This window comes from Erpetoichthys calabaricus, chromosome 6 (genome assembly GCF_900747795.2).
Source record: "Erpetoichthys calabaricus chromosome 6, fErpCal1.3, whole genome shotgun sequence".
Lineage (NCBI taxonomy): Eukaryota > Metazoa > Chordata > Cladistia > Polypteriformes > Polypteridae > Erpetoichthys > Erpetoichthys calabaricus.
The window spans coordinates 80,419,802-80,440,220 of NC_041399.2; the positions used below are offsets into that span (position 1 = coordinate 80,419,802).

A 20,419-nucleotide genomic window follows, 5' to 3' on the forward strand; every position below is an offset into this window, starting at 1 on the left:
GGATCGTGGACTGTCTTAAAGACAGACCTCAGTATGTGCCTCTCGGGAACTGCAGGTCTGACATTGTGGTCAGCAACACAGGAGCGCCGCAAGGGACTGTATTTTCTCCGGTCCTGTTCAGCCTGTATACATCGGATTTCCAATACAACTTGGAGTCCTGCCACGTGCAAAAGTTCGCTGACGACACTGCTATCGTGGGCTGCATCAGGAGTGGGTAGGAGGAAGAGTATAGGAACCTCATCAAGGACTTTGTTAAATGGTGTCACTCAAACCACCTACACCTGAACACCAGCAAAGCCAAGGAGCTGGTGGTGGATTTTAGGAGGTCCAGGCCCCTCATGGACCCCGTGATCATCAGAGGTGACTGTGTGCAGAGGGTGCAGACCTATAAATACCTGGGAGTGCAACTGGATGATAAATTGGACTGGACTGCCAATACTGATGCTCTGTGTAAGAAAGGACAGAGCCGGTTATACTTCCTTAGAAGGCTGGCGTCCTTCAACATCTGCAATAAGATACTACAGATGTTCTACCAGACGGTTGTGGCGAGCGCCATCTTCTATGCGGTGGTGTGCTGGGGAGGGGGCATAAAGAAGAGGGACACCTCACGCCTGGACAAACTGGTGAGGAAGGCAGGCTCTATTGTAGGCACGGAGCTGGACAGTTTGACATCTGTGGCAGAGCGACGGGCACTGAGCAGGCTCCTGTCAATCATGGAGAATCCACTGCATCCACTAAACAGTATCATCTCCAGACAGAGGAGCAACTTCACCGACAGACTGCTGTCACTGTCCTGCTCCACTGACAGACGGAGGAGATCATTCCTCCCCCACACTATGCGACTCTTCAATTCCACCCGGGGGATTAAACGTTAACATTATACAAAGATATTTTCTGTCTGTATACCTGCATTGTTATCACTCTTTAATATTTTCTTTATCAGTATGCTGCTGCTGGAGTATGTGAATTTCCCCTTGGGATTAATAAAGTATCTATCTATCTATCTATCTATCTACGACTGAAGCCAGGAAGTACTTTGTTACTCACACTATTGCGGGAATCTGGAACAGGCTACCAAGCTGTGGAGTTGAAGTAGACACATTAACCACCCTAACGGAAGTATCTGGATGAGACGTTGGAGCAGGTTAGCTATCAGCTAAACAAACAGGTTTAATGGACTGAATGAGCTCCTCTCATTTGTCAGATTTCTTGTGTGTTACTTGCTATACAGCAACATTGTTAACTCATTGTTTGCCAAACATCACATTAGTATTCATTTGACCTCCAGTCATCATGGTTTTTCCCACCACCCTATCCCTAGGAGGCTGTCCATGTTTACAGAGTAATACACTCCCCATCTTACTTTCTTTGTCTTCGTCTGATGTTGTAGATGAATGTGGGCCAGGGACTGCTGGTCTTGGTGGAGCTTCTTTGCTCTCTGAGCAGTCGATACCTTTATAACCTGGGCAACATCTCCATTCCAATTCAGTCACCGTCTTGTAAGCTATTTTGTAAATAGGTGTGATGTGGGTGCGATATCTGAAAAAGAAATGAACAAATTTAACATAAGTGGACTGCTGTTCATCAACAACACTTCGCTTAGTGCAATTGGAGCTTCAGATATAGAGCACCTCAAGCTCATTTACTCTGAAAACATTAAGGGAACACATTGAGATTAAGAAATTGAAACAAAGAGCAAAGTCAACAGGACAGCGCATGAGGCAGAAAACACCCACAATAGATCAAAAATAAGCTGCAGAAAGCAGCAGACGGCTTATCACACTTCATTCTGCCAATGATTTTAATAATCATGTAGATACTTACCATGCTATGGTGGGTGAACCCTGTACATTTTTCCTTTTATTGTATTTACTGCTTTTAGCATCTCCTTGTACTACAAATGTCCCCCTGAAAAGCAATTGGGGAGGCTCAAAATCACTGAGCACCCCATTCAGTTTCCCCGGGTGTAGCTGTCCTTAAGTGGCTATGAGCTGAGCAGCCTGATCACAATAATTGCTATAATCTCTCCTATACTGCCCCCTTAAATGAAGCCACTGGGAATGGGACAGTTGCACGTTCCATCTGATTGATGTTTAGTTCTACAGGTTGTGTCTTTGTTGTTCTGTTGCTTTAGAAACTAATCAGAAAATCCAAAAAGGAAAAAAGCCTCCTTACATTCTTTGAACATGCTGTAATGCTGGGCCAGTTTTTATACCATTCGTCACAAGCAGCAAGTCGCACTGGGTGCCAGGCCAATCCAGTACAGGGCCTCCCTCATGTATACTGGATGGGTGTGTCAAACACTTGAGTCTGATTGGTGCCTTAAGATATTATTGCTTTAAAAGGACACATAAGGAAGGTAAGAGGTGTGCCACAGTCACTAACATGCCTTCCGTTTCCACCCTTAGACTTTGGACCTAAATGTCTACACCTCTATAAAATAGCCTCCATCACCAGATGTCAGAATTCAAATCAACCCGCAGTTCATGAAAAGCAGAAAGCTGTCAATCAGAGTCTCATCTTCCCTAAAGACAGGTTACCCTCTTCCTGAAAAACCACAAGCCTTTTCTTTCTTTGTTTCATTTTGCTGTTTTTTCCTTTCCCCTATAGCAATTAAAAATTCCAAGCCGAGACCCCAACTCTGCTTACATCTGTTTATGTTTTACATTCACAGAGGGATCTGGAGTACAGAAAAACCCACACAGGCACAATGACCACATACAGTGAGGCCAGGTCTCGAAACAACAGTGTAAACCATTGTGTCACCATGCTGCATTCATTCATTTCCTGAAGATGTTCATTCTAGTATGGGACTAAAAGGAATCAGAATGTATCCCTAGTGTGTTGAATGCAAGGTAGGTACCAACTTCAGATAGTGTGCTGTTAGCACATTGCTGCACCCACCGCATGACAAACCACCTCAGAATCCCAGATTAGAACCCGAAAGTGCAGCCATGCAACGGGTGACACTTCGGTACCACACCAGTTCAGATGGATTGGAACTAGTGTGAGTTTTTTTATGGTGGCTGGAGTGCCAATTCTGCACCAATCTATTAATCCATTCAAGCAAATGGAGGGTTACCAGACAACCCATGTGGGAATAAACCAAAGTAAGACAAATTTTGAAGAGAACAGGCCTTCCATTGCTCAATCCCTAATTGCCTAAATTCTGCAAAATATTGTCCAGTTGAAGTAAACACCCCTGAACCACCAAAGAAGATACTGTCAGCACAAAGCATATGTACTGGCCTGTAGCCAATGAGCAAAGAGACAGAGCCCAAAATCACCTTAATTACATCTTAATTCCACTGTAACACCAATCTGCCTGAAAAATTGATTTCAACGATGTCTTAACAAGAAACACGTTACCACTCTCTGGTGGCGTAGTAGTGCGTATAACTCCCTTACCTCAAACCTTTTGTCTTCCTTTCCTGAAAAATCTTAGAACAGAGTTTACAGCAGTAGCTACCATTAGGAGACCTAGTAGGATTCATTCTAATCCAGGCAACATTATCATCGTTTAGAATGTTTACTAACCAATTCTCGAACCCTAACAGAATAAGCATCAACAGTGAAGATGAGAGGAAGATATCTGAATCAGAGGAGGGAAATTTTGTAGTAATTACTCTGAGAAAGAAATGGCATCAGCGGCACAGTTCCTTTTGACATTATGTATCAGGCCTATTATCTGGCTTGAGTTTTAAGGCACAGATGACCCTCATTATTATCCAACCTACAGCATCCTTGAACCATTATATGATGGAACCCTGTACATTTTCTGCAAAGGCTAACTGTAGCATGACACCCTTAGGTATTGAACCTGCAGTCCTACTGGACATATTGGGAGTAGGACTTCACCACCTCTCTGACCATTTTAGTGTTGTTCTGGAGTGTAGTTTCACTGGTGGTTACACGTCTCTTGTCCTGATCAGAGCCTAGGAGAAGTTTGACATCTTTTTGGTGGAAAAAGAATTAAAAGTACAAGTTTCTTGGCAACAGGAAAAGCAGTTCAGATAAAAACAACGTAAAGTGGGAAAGAGGTGAAAGAGAGATAGTGGATGTTCTAACAAAGCATTCAGATTTGCCTCACAACTATTTCCCCTGACACTTATAGGTTTCTACTCTTGAACACCTCACTGCTAAATATTCTATGACAAATAATATCCTAATTAATTTTTTTCTGCTTGCTGGCACTGCAAATGTTTCATACCATGCCAGGATCAAAAATGCTATGGATGTAGTAAAAAATGAAGCTAGTTTAATCATTAGTTTTGCAGAATAAGAATAAAGGATGCAAAAGTTAATTTGTCCATCTGCAAAGCTAAACAAATTTTCCAAGTGTAATGAATAAACTGTATTATTAGTTATGGCATGTTCAGGACAGGTGGAGCTGTTATTCTTTCAGTATTGCTGTGATAGCCAGTTTCAGAAAACTCAGGCCTGAACTCCTGCCATACCTGACAAACACTGTCACAAAATAAGCCTGGCCGTTTAACTCAAAAAGCAGGCTCATGGCCTGCACAGGCGAGAAGGGCCCAAAGCCTATAAAATCTCAAAACAGGAGAAGGGAACTGTAAAACCCCTGGTCAAAATGAATGATAATCTTTTATTAACAAACTAGGGGGTTCGCCCCCTGCTTGCTTCGTTCGGCAACCCTCCCAGCCTGCGCTATGCGCCAACCACTTCGTGTCTCTGCTATTCACGTTGTGAAGAGGGGGGCTAAACGCACCCCATAGAGATGCGGTCACTCCTCCGAAACCGTCTCTTAAACGGTGATGCAATGGGAAACAAAGTTTTTTACCTCCTCTTTGCTCGATCAGCTGCTGGCTTGCTGCTGCTACTGAAGCCGTGTCACATGATCTGCATCTCACACGACACTTCAAACATTTAAAAAGCCTGTACAGCAGTTGTCCTACTCTTTGTGTTTTATTTCCAGCATGCTTAAATCTCTTGGCACAATGTCTCGTCTCGCAGGATGTGAGTTCTTGATATTTTTTAGTTTATAATTAAAAAATGGAATAAGAATCTGAAAATCTAACAACATCGCATTAAAGTTTGATAAACCCTGAAAACATATATATGTAGGTTTTAAAATAAGCACAATTTACAAAAAATGTGACAAAAACATCACATAAAATTGTTGCACAAAATCGTTGCACATTTAAGCTTAGGATTTTATATACTGTCTCGAAAGAGGTAACTCTAAAGAACCAAATTAAAAATCAATTTTTCGAGAGGAACAAATTTAATGAGAGTGGACAGCAGAATTTAAAATCATAAAAACAAAATAAGAACTTCCAATACCCAAAAGACAAAGTGAACTGATAAATGGTAGGTACACAACATGAGCAAAATAGCTAATGCATAAGCAAAGAACTGAGGCAATCAAATGGTATATAGGCCTGTTCAGGTCACACCTAAAGGCTCTGAAAACATAACTATAGGGAAAAGGTCTGGGCAAAAGTTCAAGTCATACAAAAAAGGTGAACAAAGAGCAAACAAGGGGGTAAGGGGAAATTATAGCATTTACAAATGAAGTCAAAATACTACAAATCAAAGAGATAGTTATAACAACCATGAATTCGACCTTTCCCCCCAGTTTCAGGATTGTCTATAGTACTGGTGCATGACCATAATTAACTAACTGTATGATCGACTCCATCCCTGCCTGGGGGTAAATTGCATTCTGAATCTGTCTCTTAGCTCTACTCATGACTGGTAGGCTGTTTTTGCCACAGTTGCCGTTGTTTAGAGCAGCTCTCTCTCTCAGTAAGACTGCAGTGAAAGAAGGAGTCTTAAAGAGGTTCTAATTAAGGATCAGGTGAAGGGGAGTCAGAAAAAAAGCTAAGAAAGTAAAGAAATATAATTTAAACAGGGCACAAAAGTCAGAAACAGAGTAACAAGAGAGTCAAACCCGAAAAAGTAAAATAGTAAGCTAAACCAAAATGAGAGATAAGATTCAAATTGAAAGACAAAAGGCATCAAAATCAGGAGATCAAAATTGATAATAATAAGTTGCACATTAAGTTTATTGAAAGAAATCTGCAGACTCAGACACTCCCTTATGTAGCAACCATACAACACAAAGAACACAATGGCTCTGGCCATAAAATAAATAAATAAATAAAATCAACAAAATGGCATCATGGGAGAATGTATTTAAAATGGTGTGTTAATAAAAATGTATCAAAACAAAAAAATACATGCAAGCAATGAAATGGTTGATCTCAGAAAATCCAAAACACACACCCAAAACAATATCTTAATGATTTTTGAGGCTAAGAAACAACTGGAAATAATGAAGAGAGTCAAAATCATGAGACACAGCCCTCACATACTAAACAGAGTTGGGTCTGTGTAGTCTTTTCCTCCATATCCCAAAGGCACATGGGTTGGGTTAACTGGGGAATCTGAGATCCTACACGGCTTTGTCAGGGATATTCAGTGGTTGACTTCATTCACATGATCACAGTAAACTTTGGATGGATAAGATTGTGTAAATGAAAACTACAACTGAAAATAATCATAAAAGTTGTGCAGTGGGACACTGGCTTTAGACATACAATTTTGCAACGTCTGAGCGAGCTACATTACCACGTGAAAAAGGAAGGGAAACTTTTTGAAGACTCCCCTGTCCTGTTGATCAAAAGTAAAGCAAGCCAACCGTTCATGTATGACTTCACTGTCTGCCTTGGGCTGCTGCTTTACCAAACCAGTGTTCCAGTATCCTATACCTGCTTGCTGTTTATGTGAAGCGTGTATCGTCTCCCTGTGCCTCTGTAGACTTTCCTCCTTGTGTTCCACTTTTCCTTCCTCTTCCCTTTTGGTCAACTGGTGACTCTAAATTGGCCCTAAACTTCACAAAAACAGTTTGACAATTTTATATTAATCATAAACTAGTTTCAGTTACTTTGTCTTAGAGGCAAATCTGTTTTTAGTTTATTCTTCTGTTGCCTTTCAATGTCTTCATTCCATACTGCTGATTGCTGTGATCAGATGTGACCATTTGCTATATTCCCAGTAATGAAGCTTTGCCAACTGTGGCTGACAACAACAATCTTGCTCAGTAAAACAAAAGAGATCCGTTATGAACATGATTGATTTCATTTTTTGAAAAATGTTTTGTATTTCGCACCAGATGATGTACAGAGAAACGTTTCGAAAGAAAGACATCCGAAATGTATAAATAAGCAACTTATTCATGACGTGTGTTACAGTTTGTGCACAGAAAGATGAGAATACAGTATAAGGTCTTCATAAAGAGATATTAGTTATGTCAAATTCCAAACACAGTTCAAATGAAGTTTAAATAGATCTTCACAACTCCTGTTTAGGAATACAAATCCAGGACTGCCACCAGTAACAGAGTCATGTCCAACACTTCTGTTGAGATTTATTACATCCTTATATTGTCTCTGTCTCCCCATATTTGCATGGGTTTTCTCTGAGGTGTTTTCCAGTTTTTCTCCTGTATAGGTTAAGCTGCCCAATGCTTCCTAATTGCCTGTGCTGCTTGTGTGTCTGGGAGGGTCCTATGACTGAATGGCACCTCATTTGGGGCTGCTTTCTGCCTTACAGCCAGTGCTGCCAGGATAGTTTCCCACCACCCTGAATCCAGCGTGATGTACTGTTATCTACCTTGGCATACAAGACTCTGGGACTCATTTAAATGGGTTTCATAATGGATGGAACGATACATGCTTTGTTGCAAAAAGATTCCCCAGGTACTTTCCAGGAGTGGCCTACCATGCTACTATTTCCAGTATTATTACTACTAAAGAAAAAATGAGTCAGTCAAAGAATATTGCTGAACATTTGGAAGTAATATTTACCATAAGTGGTGGCCCCCTGCCACTCTTTGCTCCCTCAGCATAAGAACCAGATGCCAGTGTCACTGCCCAGACCATGACTTACACAATAGCATTCCTTTTATGATGATGCATTGCCCACCTCAGATACGTTTAAGACCTCTTCCACTGTTATCTGAACCATCTTCCCTCTCTGGCTAATGTATTGAAAGGCCTCCATTAGTTCTGAAATTCTCTTCCCAGTGGTCTTTCTGCTAATGAACTCCAACTGGCTTACAGCATTATTCCTGCCAGTCTTATGAGAACCATATTAGGCATTAAAAAATAAAGCTCATTATGTAGTAAGAGGAAAAATGTCAGTGATACACAGGCAGCACCAATGACTTATCATGAGTGACTTCATATCTTCAGTATGCGGAGGCTAGATTTCAAAATGACTGACATATGTGATTTATTGATGACAAATGGACTCCTTCCACTACTGTAGCCTACAACAGGATTACAACAAGCCTCATTCCATGCAGCAGCATCAGGCAAAAAGCTCTTCATTGAGTGCCAAGACATTACAGAATATGGTCGCTAACACCACCATATAACTCCCATGTCTACGAGAAAGCTGCGAAAGTGTGTAGACCGCACACATTCAGTGACCAGGACAGGATTAAGACCCAGATCCTATCCCTTGCAGCTATAATTACTGGGCCACTGAGACAGAATTCTGTTACCTCACTCAAATGTACCTTAAGTGGTAGAAGGTAAATCATCTCAAGACAGACCAGATAGACTCTCAAAGAGCCCTCCTCACATTAAACTGTGTGCAGTCTTCAAACAAGCTTCATATAATTTGACAGCATCCACAAAAGCTGATCTTTGGAGATCATTTTAGCTTTCACTGTAACTTCAAATTATCGAACAAGATAATTAAGATTAAAGATTAAAACTATTGTAGTTCCCTCCAACGAAGTCTCCCAGGCCTTTACACATTCTTGCCAACATTCCTGCATTACAGCACTCTTGAGAATCTGAAAAACAATTTAGTTGATCAACACCAAGCTATTTGATTGGTACAAAAGGAGCCACAAAAGGGGACTAGGAAGAACAAAGTAGCATCTGGGTGGTCAAATGTTAGGTCAAGCACCATTTCACAAAGGCTTATAAATGCAAGATGTAAAGGTATGGCATATGATGTACACTGCAGTTCCTCAATGATCATTTTCTGCATAAAATGACCACACTCCATACACCAGTAAACTTAAAACTGAATGATACGTCAGCAAAGCCAACACTCAAATGAACTTAGGAAATAAATTAAACCATGAAACCTAGCAGAAGGATCCCAAACCATGCTAAAATGTGCATGAAGAGTATGAGCCCAGCGTGTTATAAATATGCGAGCTCTCAAAAGCAAACCTAGAGACTTAGTGGGCACTATACTCTCTTTAGCTAAAAAAATTAGAAACTGAGCTACTGCATTGCCCCCCAAGACAGCTTCTGGCCTTAGGCAGACATTGTCTGCTTTAGTTCTCCCCAGGTGAGTACAAAGTAATACCTGAACAACAGAAAGGAATTCTCCAAGGAAAAAGGTGAAGAAAAATCATTCGCCTTCTGCTCAGCTCTGTCAACTCCAAGCACAAAGAACTATAAATGTGAGAAAGATGAAGGTGTTTTGTTTGACTCGTTTTTTCATTTTCTGAAGATACTTTTTTCATTAAACGTTCAAGGGTCACATCTATTCTTTCAGTTACAAAAAACACAGTAACAAATATCAATGTTGAATGTAATTTGGTAAATTAATAACTAACACTTTGCCAATCTATGCAGGTTTCCTCCTATGAAGGGTAACATAAAATTAATTTACACATTTGTATTTAACAGAATCAAGTAATGAAGATGAAATTACTTTCTGGCAGTTTAAATTGTTTTCTCTCTTAATCCCAAACAAGGTTGTAATGACAGAAAGAACCAGTAAGAACAACTAAAGTTTTAAGGTAAGGCTCAGGAAAGTGGCAATGTGTTGTTTGTTAATTAGCACATTAGTATGAATTTAACTGGATTATGTAAATGTGAAAATTATGACCTTTCTCTCTCTAAATATTATATATATATATATTATATATTGTGACAGTAGGGGGCACTGTCGCACCTCCAAACCCGCAGACAATATGTCCAAACACCAAGTAAAATTCCCAATAATGAATTTATTATAATTATAATGTGCACAAAGTACCTTCACCTCCACAATACTTAAATAAATCAATAATAATCAATACAATAATTCATAATAATCAAATCCTCCACTCCACCGAGCAGCTCTGTCGCACTTTCTCCCAACTCCGGCTCAGTCTGCTGGGTTTCCCACAGTCATTTTTATAGTCCTTGACCCGGAAGTACTTCAGTTCTTCCGTCCCCGTGACGAGGTAGTACTTCCCAGCTATAATAGAAACACTTGTGCCTCCCTGCAGCGTCCCCTGGTGGCCCCCATGGTATCCAGCAGGGCTGTGCAGCTGAACTTCATTGTCCATAATGCCCTGCAGGAATTCGGGGCACCTCCATGTTGCAGGGAGGAATCCCTCTAGCGGCCTGGGAGTGTTAGCCGGGATAAACTGCCGGCCATCTATCACAATATAATATATATATATATATATATATATATATATATATATATATTCATTGCATTCATAGTCTGAGTCCCGACCTGATTGTATGATATATATAATATATACAGTAATCCCTCCTCCATCGCGGGGGTTGCGTTCCAGAGCCACCCGCGAAATAAGAAAATCCGCGAAGTAGAAACCATATGTTTATATGGTTATTTTTATATTGTCATGCTTGGGTCACAGATTTGCGCAGAAACACAGGAGGTTGTAGAGAGACAGGAACGTTATTCAAACACTGCAAACAAACATTTGTCTCTTTTTCAAAAGTTTAAACTGTGCTCCATGACAAGACAGAGATGACAGTTCTGTCTCACAATTAAAAGAATGCAAACATATCTTCCTCTTCAAAGGAGCAAACAAATCAATAGGGCTGTTTGGCTTTTTAAGTATGCGAAGCACCGCGGCACAAAGCTGTTGAAGGTGGCAGCTCACACCCCCTCCGTCAGGAGCAGACAGAGAGAGAGAGAGAGAGACAGATAAAAAAATCAATACGTGCCCTTCGTGCTTTTAAGTATGCGAAGCACCAGGCAGCATGTCGCTTCACAAAGCAGCTGCACAAAAGGTAGCCAACGTGAAGATAATCTTTCAGCATTTTTAGACGAGCGTCCGTATCGTCTAGGTGTGCGAACAGCCCCCCCTGCTCAATCCCCCTACGTCAGGATCAGAAAAAGTCAGCGCAAGAGAGAGAGAGAAAAGTAAGCTGCCAATAGCGTCCCTTGTATGAAATCAACTGGGCAAACCAACTGAGGAAGCATGTACCAGAAATTAAAAGACCCATTGTCCGCAGAAACCCACGAAGCAGCGAAAAATCCGCGATATATATTTAAATATGCTTACATATAAAATCCGCGATGGAGTGAAGCCGCGAAAGGCGAAGCGCGATATAGCGAGGGATCACTGTATATATATATATATTATAAAAGAAAATCTTGAGACGAGACAAATCCCACCCTCTTCTCAACTACTTACAGTTAACGGCCCACGCACACGGTCCTCTCACCTCTCATTCATGTGAATGCTTTTGTCAGAAACAGTTCCTGCACTCTCAGCTCTTACAAATTTTTACGTTTTCCTCACTTTATGTTCCCAATAAAAGAAGACATTATGTCCAAATCTTAATGAAGAATTTCATCCTGAAGGGTTATCAAAAGAAGAAATGAGTACACGGGCAATCCTAGCACTGAGAAATGATGAAGTCAAACGAATTAACATGAAAATTGTTGATTGGTTACACAGCAAATTGGTTGCTTTGCAGCCACATTTACAAATTTCTATGTTTAAAATAATTTATGCTGGTTAGTATAGCTTTTAATAACAGTGATCCTAAATGGATTAATGAATTTGCAAGCTCTGACCACTTAAACAAAGGGTGCTAGAATAATTGGTGGGGTGTTGCATCATATATTGTGGGTTGTAGCGTATAGTGTTTGGATAATTAATTAAGGTTATGGTTGTGACAGAGATTAATAATTAATATTTTGATAATTGTTTGTTAATTTTTATTTAAGAATGAAGTGGATATTTAAAAGAAAGAAATAGCTTTCTGAAAAGCATACATTTTGAATGAAAAGCATAAAAAAAAAAAGAGGCATTCTTTTCAGGAAGGCCTGTTCTACTGATAAGAACGGCTATATTTTATGATTTCACAAACGTTGACTTAATCTTCCCCCTGAGTCTTTAGGAAATTCTGGTAAGTGCTGATTCAGGATGTGCAATGTAACTGATTGCACAAGAATGGTTTGTTATAACACACACTTGTTCAGACAAAGTTTACAAACGGCTTGCTCAACACAAACTTCGAAATTCTATCTGTGATGTCAGAATTGTGGATTTAGCTTGCATGAACTTCAAGTATCAGAGATAGGGACAATTATATTCTATGAGCATCCCCCCCAAAGAAATCTTGTACTAGAAGGGATGGTTGACATGGGAGTTTCCTACTTAATAACCTGTATATCCTTTCTTTCTTGTTTGTCTGAAATTATATTTGTGCATCCTTTGAAAGTGGAGAAAATGTTGACAGCAACAAAGCACAGGCTGGACAAGAAAATCCAAGTCTGCTAAAGCTGTTTTATTGGTGAATGCTGCCCCCACATTGGTAAAGTAGGCGTCCAGGAGTTGTGTCAAGGGCTACGGAGCCATAATAGTTGAAGGCTTGCATGCTGAGTAGACCATCTCTCTCCCTCTTTCTAATACTCCATTCAAAGGCCATGTGGAAGCAAAAACCGTGCCAGATCAGAGACTAATCAATATAATAAGACACCTGACATTAGGGAGGGAGCCAGCCCACCACAGAGCGAGCACACACACACACACACACACACCAAGCACACACTAATGACAATTTAGAATCGCCAATGCACCTAACCTCCATGTCTTTGGACTGTGGGAGGAAACCCGCACAGACACAGGGAGAACATGCAAACTCCACGCAGGGAGGACCCGGGAAGCAAACCCAGGTCTCATTACTGCGAGGCAGCAGCGCTACCACTGCGCCACTGTGCCACCCTCCACTGTTATTACCTGTATTTAATAATATTTGCATTATACTGATAGCTTGTTTATCATTTTAACATGTTTATCAAGGGCACATATAAGTGTAATGTAATTGGAGGCCATTTATGTTCTTTATTTTTAATTACATCCATTCATCTATCCATCCACACATTTGTCAAACTTGCTTAATCCAGTTTAGGGCAATGGGGCTGTAGCCTATCCTGGTAGAAAAGGGCACAGTCCAGGAATGAATTGTAAGACACATTTACACACACACTCATAGTCATTCAGGTGGGGGACACCTAAAACATGAAATTGGGATGTGGTAGTTTCACATGTGACGTGATTCGTTTAGACCTACCACAACAACCTCAATTTAGGATATAAAACTGCTGAAGTTTGATGCCTACCTTGCCTTTAATTCAAATGAGAAGAGATGACTCAGATTTGAATAGTTAGTGCTGATCTGCATATTATCAAAATTGTGCTTCTTTGATCTTTCTGTTATTTGCTTGTCCATAATTCTTTATAGAATGTCTTCAAGGAAAAACCTCTGTCAAATCTGTGCTCACGTTATTCATTGGACCATAAAACAATTTTAACAAATGGTCAGACGTTCAATGTCACATGGTCATCTACTGTCCATCCATTTTTTAAATCATAAGGTCAAGAGAAAGAGAAGCAATATGATATAATGTGTAATCTCCATATACTGTAGATAGTGACCAGGGATCATATAAACCTACATCCCGAATGTTGTAAGGGAACATTGTTAAATAATTTTCCCAACTTCCCACTCATCTCCTGGATTAATTTTATGTATTAAGTCACTGCATCAACCATCCTCCCATTTTCAGCTTAACTTGGTTTAATCCTGAACCTATCCAAGTAGCACTGGCTACAAGGTAGTAGCAAATTCTAGTACACAGTGATCACACTTATTCATACGAGGTCAGTGTAGAGCCACCAATCAGACATAGCACATGATATTGGGATCTGGAAGGAAAACCAGAGAAACCCCACACAGACATGGGGCAAGGTTTTGACAATCAAATAGAGATCTGAACCAGACCTTAAAGGATGACCAAATAAATGGACAAGAACAAAAAGGGTCACTCTGCCTATACTGATGAATGTAAATTAAAGAAAAAGCCCTAAGCTTAATGGAATTTACAGGCATCAGTGAGTTAATATTAACTGCTTTCAAACTATAAATAAGGCATTGATTCTACATCTGATGTCACTTTATTATTTTTTCCAAAGTGATTTTGATAAAGTGATCTCATACCCTCCTACAGGAGAGGTTGCTTCACTTTGCCATCATTCATTTGGCTTTTTGTGGTTCACCTCAGCAGGAGGGAGGTATCATCGCTCAAATATCCATCATGCAAAGGGTCAATTAGAGGAAGCCCTTCAGTCAGCCACAAGCATGCTAAGACATCAGCTAGTCTATCCTAGTGGTTTATAAACCATACAAGTTTCTTTGTTATTTTATAGCTGTAAATACGTCATTCTGTCTTTCTCAGATTGCTGAAACTGGTCTCTATGCAACATATAATATACTCAAGTGGGGAAAAGACACTGAGTGAATGATTGAGGTCAACTAGCATATTAAGAAGTCCTGAAGAAAAAAAAAGACGCATAAACAAAATGAAATACAACATTTTTTATGGCAGTATTCCAAATGATACCTGCAGGCCCATTCACTGGAACACACACTGTCTTAAAACGGAAACGGTACTTGCGAATCAGCTGCCAGCTTCCCATCTAGACACATTCCAGCTGCCCTTTAGTCTAAATAAACAGGCTCCTTGTTTTCCTGTTTCCCCTCGATTCACTGATCAGGATGGTTAAAGGGCAAGTCTCCCAAGTGGATCCATGGAGAAACATGCAACAGTAAGCAAAAGACAGGATGCGGTAATAGTGATGGAGTTTTTAAAAAGTTGCAAAGCTATAGTTGGTGGTCTTTTTTCATTTTGATGCAACTTCTAGCTTTAATTAAATAATTAAAATAATATATGCAGAGAAGTAGCCCATTCATTCAAAATGCATGTTTCTCATCTTTAGCTATATCTATATAACATTTTACAAATGGCTTCACCAAACTAAAACATGTACATTTCATTCCCAGCTGCCTCATTGTGCTGAATCTGCTTCTTATGACACACACAAATCAAGTAGCCATCCTTAATCAGCCTCCATAATATTTTCCACTTTAAAAAAATGCCTGCTTATCTGTCCCCATGCTTTCCCTAGTCCAGTAAACTTAGGGTAGAATTGGGTACTTTCTCAAGGACCGGTTTGTAATTTAAACTATATTTAAATCTAATTTACAGAATAACAACCTCATATGTTTCTTGTAGATAACACCTATGAGAAGTAGCATAAACATCCACTTCCTGAACCGTCCGATTCTCGTTCTGGGTTCAAGGCCATCTTAAGATTGTTGTGTACAATGCAGCAACCAACTGTGGGTGGGCACTAGGTCATCAGAGAGCAACAAAATTATGTACATTTATCTTAAATTGGTAAAAGATTTCATTTTAAGTGCATATATCTTTCTAGTCTTTATGACAATGAAACCAGCTACAGCTAATGTGACATACCCAGCAATACACTCCAACTAGTCTGCGACTCGCTCCGATAAAGTCAAACAGGTCTGATCTTGTCTTTGCTTGTAGGGGTGGGCTGTGTATGCAGGAGAGCTGACAACCAATGAATGTTCATCTGGAATTAAAATTAATATAATGCAGTGGTAAGGAATAAGGAACATGGACCTCATTTGGATCTCACAAACAGAAAAGAATCTCTTCTCATGTTTTATGTGCCATGACAACATGGTAATAGAAAAATAAAGGGCATAGACTGTAGCTTAACTCACTGTAGCTGGTAACCCTTCATACACTAGTACTGTACTGGCTATCAGTAAAGAGGGGAGCATGATTGCTCTAGAAAGTCGACGCTTACTTAGTAAATGTGACATAGGCGGGGTTTTTCAGTCATTTAAATTGACATGGTCTGCGGTCAGAAAAGTCAGACATAGCCCATGGCTAGAAGTCACATAATGTGACATTCTGTAGGCTTTAAATGAATTTCTTTTCAAGGTATCAATAAAGATTCTGTCTTGAATGATGCATTTTGGAAATCAAACATCAATGGAGATTCTGTTTCAAGTCCTCCACTCATCTATATAAATTCTTCAATTACCTGATACTTAAAAAAGATACAAATATACATGCTGGCCTTGGAGGTTGCAACAATTTAAATGTGTGCTAAGTTAGGAAGAAGGTCTTTGAAAAAGTAGTGTGGAACACTGTTAGAAACATTATACAATATACAAAGTAAATGCAGTATTAGTGCCAAGAATATATGAATAAACCTAGTGGATTGAGGAAAAAAGCAAAAATCATTCTTCAACATATTTCCAGGAGATACAGTAACTCTCAAGCCACCAATCAGGACTTAAGTCTTGTAAGTAGTGAGAAACATTTCTTCACACTTCTTAGATCATCTTAAAATGGTGTCTTCCACGCCTCTAAAGCATTTAATAAATAGGTTTTGCCCCTCCTTTAACCGCCACCTTATCATGGTGGAGGGGTTTGCGTGTCCCAATGATCCTAGGAGCTCTGTTGCCGGGGCTTTATGCCCCCTGGTAGGGCCACCCAAGGCAAACTGGTCCTAGGTGAGGGATGAGACAAAGAGCAGCTAAACAAACCTCCTATGATGAAAAACAATTTTGGACGCCGTTTTCCCTTGCCCGGACGCGGGTCACCGGGGCCCCACTCTGGAGCCAGGCCTGGAGGTGGGGCTCGATGGCGAGCGCCTGGTGGCCGGGGCTGCACCCATGGGGCTCGGCCGGGCACAGCCCGAAGAGGCAACGTGGGTCCCCCTTCCCATGGGCTCACCACCTATGGGAGGGGCCAAGGAGGTCAGGTGCAGTGTGAGTTGGGTGGTGGCCGAAGGCAGGGACCTTGGAGGTCCGATCCTCGGCTACAGAAGCTGGCTCTTGGGACGTGGAATGTCACCTCTCTGAAGGGGAAGGAACCTGAGCTTGTGCGCGAAGTTGAGAGGTTCCGGCTAGATATAGTCGGACTCACCTCGACGCACAGCTTGGACTCTGGAACCAATCTCCTTGAGAGGGGCTGGACTCTGTACCACTCTGGAGTTGCCCCCGGTGAGAGGCGCCGAGCGGGTGTGGGTATACTTATTGCCCCCCGACTTGGAGCCTGTACATTGGGGTTTACCCCGGTGGACAAGAGGGTAGCCTCCCTTCGCCTTCGGGTGGGGGGACGGGTCCTAACTGTTGTTTGTGCGTATGCACCGAACAGCAGTTCAGAGTACCCACCCTTTTTGGAGTCCCTGGAGGGGGGTGCTAGAGGGCATACCTTCTGGGGACTCCCCTCGTTCTGCTGGGAGACTTCAATGCTCACGTGGGCAATGACAGTGAGACCTGGAAGGGCGTGATTGGGAGGAATGGCCCCCCCCGATCTGAACCCGAGCGGTGTTTTGTTATTGGACTTCTGTGCTCGTCACGGATTGTCCATAACGAACACCATGTTCAAGCATAGGGGTGTTCATATGTGCACTTGGCACCAGGACACCCTAGGCCTCAGTTCGATGATCGACTTTGTGGTCGTGTCGTCGGACTTGCAGCCACATGTCTTGGACACTCGGGTGAAGAGAGGGGCGGAGCTGTCAACTGATCACCACCTGGTGGTGAGTTGGCTTCGATGGTGGGGGAGGATGCCGGTCAGGCATGGTAGGCCCAAACGTGTTGTGAGGGTCTGCTGGGAACGTCTGGCAAAGCCCCCTGTCAGAAGTAGCTTCATCTCCCACCTCCGGCAGAACTTCGACCACATCCCGAGGGAGGTGGGGGACATTGAGTCCGAATGGGCCATGTTCCGTGCCTCTATTGTTGAGGCAGCTGACCGGAGCTGTGGCCGTAAGGTGGTCAGTGCCTGTCGTGGCGGCAATCCCCGAACCCGTTGGTGGACACCGGCGGTGAAGGATGCCGTCAAGCTGAAGGAGGAGTCCTACAGGACCCTTTTGTCCTGTGGGACCCTGGAGGCAGCTGATAGGTACCGGCAGGCCAAGCGGAATGCGGCTTTGGTGGTTGCTGAGGCAAAAACTCGGGCGTGGGAGGAGTTTGGGGAGGCCATGGAGAACGACTTTCGGACGGCTTCGAGGAGATTCTGGTCCACCATCCAGCGTCTCAGGAGGGGGAAGCAGTGCAGTGTCAACACTGTGTATGGTGGGGATGGTGCGCTGCTGACCTCGACTCGGGACATTGTGGGTCGGTGGGGGGAGTACTTCGACGACCTCCTCAATCCCATTAACATGCCTTCCAATGAGGAAGCAGAGCCTGGGGACTCAGAGGTGGGCTCCCCCATCTCTGGGACTGAGGTCACCAAGGTGGTCAAAAAAACTCCTTGGTGGCAGGGCCCCGGGGGTGGATGAGATACGCCCGGAGTTCCTCAAGGCTCTGGATGTTGTAGGACTGTCTTGGTTGACACGCCTCTGCAACATCGCATGGACATCAGGGACAGTGCCTCTGGATTGGCAGACCGGGGGTGGTGGTCCCCCCTCTTTAAGAAGGGGGATCAGAGGGTGTGTTCCAACTACAGAGGGATCACACTCCTCAGCCTCCCTGGAAAAGTCTATTCAGGGGGTCCTGGAGAGGAGGGTCCGTCGGATAGTCGAGCCTCGGATTCAGGAGGAACAGTGTGGTTTTCGTCCTGGTCGCGGAACAGTGGACCAGCTCTATACCCTTAGCAGGGTCCTGGAGGGTGCATGGGAGTTTGCCCAACCAGTCTATATGTGTTTTGTGGACTTGGAAAAGGCATTCGACCGTGTCCCTCGGGGAATCCTGTGGGGGGTACTCCGAGAGTATGGGGTACCGGCCCCCCTGATAAGGGCTGCTCGGTCCCTGTACGATCGGTGCCAGAGCTTGGTCCGCATTGCCGGCAGTAAGTCGAACCCGTTTCCAGTGAGAGTTGGACTCCGCCAGGGCTGCCCTTTGTCACCGATTCTGTTCATAACGTTTATGGACAGAATTTCTAGGCGCAGCCAGGGCGTTGAGGGGGTCCGGTTTGGTGGGCTCAGGATTGGGCCACTGCTTTTTGCAGATGATGTTGTCCTGTTTGCTTCATCAGGCCGTGATCTTCAGCTCTCTCTGGATCGGTTCGCAGCCGAGTGTGAAGCGGCTGGGATGAGAATCAGCACCTCCAAATCCGAGACCATGGTCCTCAGCCGGAAAAGGGTGGAGTGCCCTCTCAGGGTTGGTAGCAAGATCCTGCCCCAAGTGGAGGAGTTCAAGTATCTCGGGGTCTTGTTCACGAGTGAGGGAAGAATGGAGCGTGAGATCGACAGGCGGATCGGTGCGACATCCGCAGTAATGCGGGCTCTGCATCGGTCTGTCGTGGTGAAAAAGGAGCTGAGCCGCAAGGCGAAGCTCTCAATTTACCAGTCGATCTATGTTCCTACCTTCACCTATGGTCATGAACTATGGGTAGTGACCGAAAGAACGAGATCGCGAATACAAGCAGCTGAAATGAGTTTCCTCCGCAGGGTGTCCGGGCTTTCCCTTAAAGATAGAGTGAGAAGCTCAGTCATCCGGGAGGGGCTCAGAGTAGAGCCGCTGCTCCTCCGCATCGAGAGGAGTCAGATGAGGTGGCTCGGGCATCTGATCAGGATGCCTCCTGGACACCTCCCTGGTGAGGTGTTCCGGGCACGTATAACCGGGAGGAGGCCCCGGGGAAGACCCAGGACACGCTGGAGGGACTATGTCTCTCGACTGGCCTGGGAACGCCTTGGGATTCTCCCGGAAGAGCTAGAAGAAGTGGCCGGGGAGAGGGAAGTCTGGGCATCTCTGCTCAAGCTGCTGCCCCCGCGACCCGACCTCGGATAAGCGGGAGACAATGGATGGATGGATGGATGGTTTTGCTGTAAGGTTACTTTTTTCCTCTTTGATCTCTCAAAAACAGTGATGAATCAAATGGTCCTCTTCAATGTTTTTTTACCATACCGTTCAGTTTCGGTAGCTTTGAAAACGATAAAGGTGACAATAAGGATGTATACCCTTGGAAAACAATTCTCTATAAGGGCTAACTTAATGACCATGTCAGAACTCTATATGAGAATACCAAAGTAAAAGCAATTAAATGTGCTAAATTTCTGTTATGATTTTTAAACTCTATTTAAAATTGTTACTAATCAAGTAAAATGTATAAACATAAGCAAGGATGAGGCTGTGCTGTGGTTAGCACTACTACTTCACAGACTTTGTCCACGCACAGTTTGCTCATTCTCTCTATGTCTGCATGGGTCTTCTTCTCACATCACCATTTACATGTACAGTATATTAAGTTAGCTAGCAATTTTAAACTGGCACTGTGTGGGTGAATGAGGCAGAAGGCCCTGTGATTAACTGGTGCCCTCTCCAGGGCTGTTTCCTGC

The 20,419-nt window shown here is 42.9% G+C and overlaps 1 protein-coding gene across 1 annotated transcript in view; it reads right to left on the reverse strand.

The window, feature by feature from the left end:
• The window catches only part of LOC114653429 (EMILIN-2-like), a 96,736-nt gene that overhangs the window by 41,322 nt on the left and 34,995 nt on the right, over nucleotides 1–20,419 (reverse strand). Inside the window, exon 3 of the mRNA XM_028803763.2 lies at nucleotides 1,364–1,539. Within this exon, the coding sequence (XP_028659596.1) occupies nucleotides 1,364–1,539 (176 nt within the window). The remainder of the gene's footprint in view (nucleotides 1–1,363; nucleotides 1,540–20,419) is intronic.